The sequence below is a fragment of the Fukomys damarensis genome, unplaced genomic scaffold, assembly GCF_012274545.1.
Source record: "Fukomys damarensis isolate Sample0158 unplaced genomic scaffold, DMR_v1.0_HiC HiC_scaffold_16, whole genome shotgun sequence".
In the NCBI taxonomy this organism is placed as follows: domain Eukaryota; kingdom Metazoa; phylum Chordata; class Mammalia; order Rodentia; family Bathyergidae; genus Fukomys; species Fukomys damarensis.
In genome coordinates this window covers 24,646,880-24,652,761 of record NW_022900928.1, presented here as the reverse complement: position 1 = coordinate 24,652,761, position 5,882 = coordinate 24,646,880, and the positions used below count along the sequence as shown (strand labels likewise).

The window sequence follows — 5,882 nt, the reverse complement described above, 5'->3', positions numbered from 1 at the left end:
ATACTATATCAAAAATATATCGGGGCTGGGGATTTGGCTCAGTGATTCTGCCTCTTGCCTCAAAAGTGCAAGGGCCTGAGTTTGATCTCCAGTACAAAATAAAATAAAATAAAATAATATATAAAACATAGGGAGCACACAATTAGTGGGATCAATATTAATATATATTAGGGTAGTTCTTTGGATCATCCTAACATCAACCTATATACAAATAGACATGTGTCTCAGAGATATTTTTTACATCCTTCTGGATATTTACCAGATGGCACGGCTTGCATCTAGATGCCCCCCAAAGCTTCATGCAGTGGCTGAATCTAGAGTGTGTGATGTTGGAATTAAGGGGACATGACTGCTAAACTACTACACGCATCTCTATGAGGCTCCCTTGTTACCGTTGTTACCTTGTGCTTGCCATGTTGTTTCTCCTTTGCAATGCCTGTTTGCCATCCCTGTTATGGAGTCAGCTACTTATGGGCTGAAACTTCTACTACCTACTGTGAACATATTGGCCCTTTCCCCCTTTAACTTTGGGTGTCACACATTTTACTTTAGCAAGAGAGCAAAGTAACTCACACACTAAGGAAGCCTAATAATATTTCATTTCAAAAATGATATGGTTTGTTAAATCCTTTCTTCTAGGTTAAACAATTTAGTTCAAAAATCATGGAAGCTGAAGTTCTTACGACATTGCTTAAGTTTTTGCCTGTGGACATTTCCAGATAGTGATGATTTTACCTTGATGTTTTCTGCCACTAAAAAGAAAGATACGGCCTACTTTACCTGAGAAAAATGTGGTATGGAGCAATTCAAGTAATTCTGTCTCATTAAAGAGGAAACAATAAGAGGGTGAAAGAGAAGCGTGTAGCTCAAAGGAAATCACAAATACTAAATTCTTCAAGAATTAGATGTAGGAGTTGTGTAATCTTAGAATGACAGAAAGATGTTCTAAGAAATAAACTATATATGTGTTTGTCTGTTATATTCAATTATCCAAATACCCCTCTCTCCTCAGCCCTCCGTGATGTTGGTCCTCAATAATACCAGAGATCAGTCTCCCACCTTCTTTCTGACTGGTATCCCAGGCCTGAGATCAGTGCAGGTCTGGATCTCCATTCCTTTCTGTCTCTTGTATATCATGGCCCTCTCTGGAAATGGTGTGATCTTGTTGGTGGTCCTCCATGAGCACAGCCTTCATGAGCCTATGTATTACTTCCTCGCTATGCTTTCTGCTACAGACCTGAGCTTATCTCTGTGCACACTTTCCACAACCCTTGCTGTCTTCTGGTTTGAAGCCCGGAAGATCAACTTAAATGCCTGTGTTGCTCAGATGTTCTTTCTCCATGGCTTGACTTTCACGGAGTCTGGGGTTCTGCTGGCCATGGCCTTTGATCGATTTGTGGCCATCTGTGACCCACTGAGATATACCACCATTCTCACCAATGCCAGGATTGCCCAGATAGGGGTGGTTGTGTTGATAAGGAATGTCTCTGTCATGTTGCCGGTTGTGCTATTTGTTAAGAGGCTGTCCTTCTGCAAGTCTCTGGTCCTTTCTCATTCTTATTGTTACCATGTTGATGTCATTCAGCTCTCATGCACAGATAACAGAATCAACAGCATCCTTGGTCTGTTTGCACTATTCTCCACTGCAGGATTTGACTGTCCTTGTATCTTGGTCTCCTATATTCTGATCATCCGATCAGTCCTCAGCATTGCCTCCTCAGAGGAGCGACAGAAAGCCTTCAACACCTGCATATCCCACATCAGTGCTGTTGCCATCTTCTACATTCCTCTCATCAGTTTGTCTCTAGTTCACCGCTATGGCCGTTCAGCACCTCCCTTTGTCCATACCATCATGGCCAATGTGTTCCTGCTCATCCCCCCTGTTCTCAATCCCATCATCTACAGCGTGAAGACTAAGCAGATTCGAAAGGCTATTGTCAAGGTCCTAATTCGGAAGAAATGTCAGATCTAATTTACAGTTGTCTCAAAGTTGAAAAAGGGATTTCTGAACATGTGCTTTTGTAGAAGGGAGTAATTGTATCCAAAGGACCACACCTGCCTTTGAGAGTCCGAACTATGTCACTTATAGTAGGTTATTTACTTACTTTCCTTGTAAGTAAATTCACATGGACACCATCTAAATTAAGATTGGGCATTCTTCGTGCCAGGGATTCCTACCGGGATGAAGGACTCAGGATGAGTGGAGCTGGTCTTTGATGTGAACATAACTGAATAGATATTATGGCCTGAGTTTCCAAGGAAGTTTGCAAATGATAACAATCAAAGCAAAGAGTTAATAATATTAGTTTTTCAGATTGATTATTGGGTAATAGGAAAATTGGACTTAATTTTACATTACTGTACACAAAACTCTAGCAGTAATTGGTATTTCTAACATGAAATAATGCCATTCATTGGTTTTTATTTGTATTATATAAGTTGGCATTGGGCTATACCACAAAAGTTATAAGCATACGTGTTTTTTTAGTGAATGGTAGCATTTTTTGAAAGAAGGGTCTGTTAGAGGGAAATTATCATATAAATATTGTCATAATAATTCTTGCCTTCCTATTCTTCAGAACAACTAATCATCCAATATTTTAATGGGTGCATTACTTCCTTCTGTTAGGTAACTTGGGCACATTTTCAGTGTGTTCATAATTAGCGGGCCCCAAGGCAGGGTGGTGTGGAAGACAGAACTTGCAGAGGAGAATCAGTTCCTGACTCCCACATGGTAGCAAAAGTAACAAAGAAACCTTAACAGTGCCTTTCTTCTGCCTTTCATCTTATTGAGTCTACTATAATTGGAGTGGTACCAAACCAATCAGTGTACTGGTTTAGTGATCCCTTTTAAAATTTTATTTTATTAGTATATGTTTGCAGTTCATGCAATTTGCAATCATTTTGGGGAGTGGTGACAGGTATGTACCACAGCTAGTTACATTTTTAAAATGTCCTTCCCTCCTCCTCATTCCCTCTGCCTGTAATTTTCTGTCCCATTTTTCATTTATTGATATTAGTAATTTCGATCATGTTATGGCATATCATATTTATATTAATAGAGGTTATTAAGTTCTTACACATGGCATATCTTTACTCAAGTCCTTTGAGTTATTTTTGCTATCTGTATTTCTACTTTCACGTTAACTATTTTTAGCTTACAAATAAAAGACTATGTGGTACTTGTCTTTCTGTGGTGGTTTTATTTCATCTAACATAATGTTTTCTAGTTCCTTCCATTTTTCTACAAATGATAGAACTTCGTTCTTCATTATGGCTGAATAACACTTCATTTAGTCCATGCGTCATTTATTAAATCATTAGTTGATGGTTAGCAAGGCTAATCCCATATCTTATCTATTATGAATAGTGCTATAGTAAACAGTGTGCAAGTACATTGGTTTTATGCTGATTCCTTTTCCATTCTGTGTACACTCAGAAGTGAGATCATGTGGAGTTGAAAGTATGGATTAACTGGTGATTTTTTTTCTTAGATTTTTGATCCCCCTCCATACTGTTCTATGTAATGACTACATTAATTTATATGCCTATACATCCTAAATGTTGTGCTGTTAACTAATCTTTTGCCACCTCATAAATCACACGTAAATAATTTTCACAATAATCATAGCATAAAACTTTCCAAGTAATAAGAAAGAGTTTAACATACAGGCAAGCAAAGCTTACAGAAAACCAAATAGCCATGGTGACTCTCCATCACAATTCATAGGCGAAATGTGAGATGTCCAGCCAAAAAAGTCTTAAAAGCTTCTAGAGAAAATAAAAGACAGAATTATCTTCCTCATTCTTTACCAAAAACATTTCCTTCTTTCTGAAATACCCCGGAGAAACCACAGAGATTCTTTAGCTAACTTAACACTTTTTCTTAGTAGTCTTATGACGTTATGCTCTGGCAACAATGCTTTTTCTCAATTTTCACATTTTTGTGTACCTTAATCTATTCTTGGGTTCATTATCTTTTCAGATTGCTTATTCTACTCCCTAGGTTTTGGCAATAAATTAATAACCCAACTATGCTTTTATTGTTTTAATAACATTTTTTGATATTTAACTATTAATTGGGGATCATTTAAAAAATTTCATAACACAACACTGAGCCCTATTAATATGTGTATGTAAAACATGTTAATAATAACAAAAATAAAATATATATTTTGAAAGTTGAAAAAAAAGAAAATATGACAATTCTCCTGCTCCAACTTGATATTATTAGTTTTTGGGTATATTTTTTAATATTTGTACAAAATTTAAAGACATCAGCTTATGAATAATTGTTCTTTCTTTTCTTTTCTGTGTATTATTACATGTTGATCATTTCTCATATCTTCATACCCTGGTTGCAGTTATAATAGTTAAGAGGCACATGGATATTCAAGTGTATAATGTTTCACCTGGTTAAGTACAGTATGTGAATAATTTTCTGCTTTGCTTTTATAAATAATAATCTAAGGCATGTCTTTATGCATGATTTTATTTCACAAATTCTGCTTCCATAAAAATATTTCTAGATGGGGAAAATGTGCAAATTTTAACTGACTGTTACAAGTTTCTGTGTTCCTTGTAAACAGTCTATCCACTTACCTTGCTACTGTAGGATATTAAAAGGGTTTTTTGCCAGAATCACTAGAAGATAATCTTCTTTTATAACATCCAATGATTTAATAAATAACACAACTGTTGTTGTTTGTGATGGTGAACACAGGCCACCAAAGTTTGCTACCATCCACCACAACTCTTAGATCTTTCATCTGAATGTACTGAACACTATTCCTCTTTCAAGTGGAAGATAGCTGGTCTCTTGGCTAATTATTTACAGAGAGAACTTTAGGATGATATGAAAAGGCCTGACAAACTTTCTTCATTATATCTATAGATCAATATGGCATATCAAGTAGTTGGATGTTGTTTCCTTTGATTTAGACATGTTTTTCATAGCATCCTCTCATAACGCTGTCCCTTATCTGCTTGGTTCTAACTCCATAGATGATGGGGTTGAGCATGGGAGGCACCAGTAGATAGACATTAGCAAACATGATGTGTACCACTCGGGGCACCTGATGGCCAAAGCGATGGGTGAGGAAGGTAAAAAGGGCTGGGATATACAGGGCCAAGATAACACAGATATGAGAAGCACATGTGCCAAAAGTCTTGAAGCGGGCTTCACCTGAGGGCAACTGTAACACAGCTCTCAGAATCATCACATACGATACACTGATGACAAGAATATCAAAGCCAACCACGGAGAAGGCCACAAAGAGCCCATATCCACGGTTGACCCTGGTATCAACACACAGCAACTTCAGCACAGCCATGTGCTCACAGTATGACTGGGGAATGACCCTGTTGGTGCAGAAGGGCATCCTGGAGATCATGAAACAGAAGGGACTCACCAACAACAGCCCCCTCCCCAACACAACAGTCCCTACTTTAACCACCACGGATGTAGTCAAGATACTAGGGTGTCGCAGTGGGAAGCAGATGGCCACATAGCGGTCCAGGGCCATAGCCATGAGCACCCCAGACTCCACAGAAGCAAAGGCGTGGATGAAGAACACCTGGATGAGGCAGGCATGATATCCAATCTCATGAGCGTGGAACCAGAGGATGGCCAGCATCTTAGGCTGGGTGGAGGAGGACAGGACCAGGTCAGAAGCAGCCAGCATGGCCAGAAAGAGGTACATGGGCTCATGAAGGGTGCTGTCCATTCTGATTATATGTAGGATGGTGATATTGCCAACAACTGCCACAACATACATGACACAGAACAGAAAGGCAATCCCAAACTGGGAATTCTCCAGGTCTGGGATTCCTAGCAGGATGAAGGATACAGGATGAGAGGAGGTGTTTCTTAATGTGCACAT

At 38.5% G+C, this 5,882-nt stretch overlaps 2 protein-coding genes across 2 annotated transcripts; one reads left to right on the top strand and one right to left on the bottom strand.

Annotated features, from left to right (window-relative positions):
* Positions 1 to 1,021: 1,021 nt before the first annotated feature.
* LOC104847663 (olfactory receptor 51F2) lies at positions 1,022 to 1,972 on the top strand. The gene has a single exon (XM_010603145.1). It carries the CDS (start codon positions 1,022 to 1,024, stop codon positions 1,970 to 1,972), a length of 951 nt encoding a protein of 316 aa, XP_010601447.1.
* Positions 1,973 to 4,549: 2,577 nt separating this feature from the next.
* On the bottom strand, positions 4,550 to 5,882 carry LOC104847742 (olfactory receptor 52R1-like). Its single transcript, XM_010603316.1, has 2 exons — positions 4,958 to 5,882; positions 4,550 to 4,590 (listed from the first exon to the last, which is right to left on the bottom strand). The coding sequence occupies exons 1-2, from the start codon at positions 5,880 to 5,882 to the stop codon at positions 4,550 to 4,552; spliced, it is 966 nt and encodes a 321-aa protein (XP_010601618.1).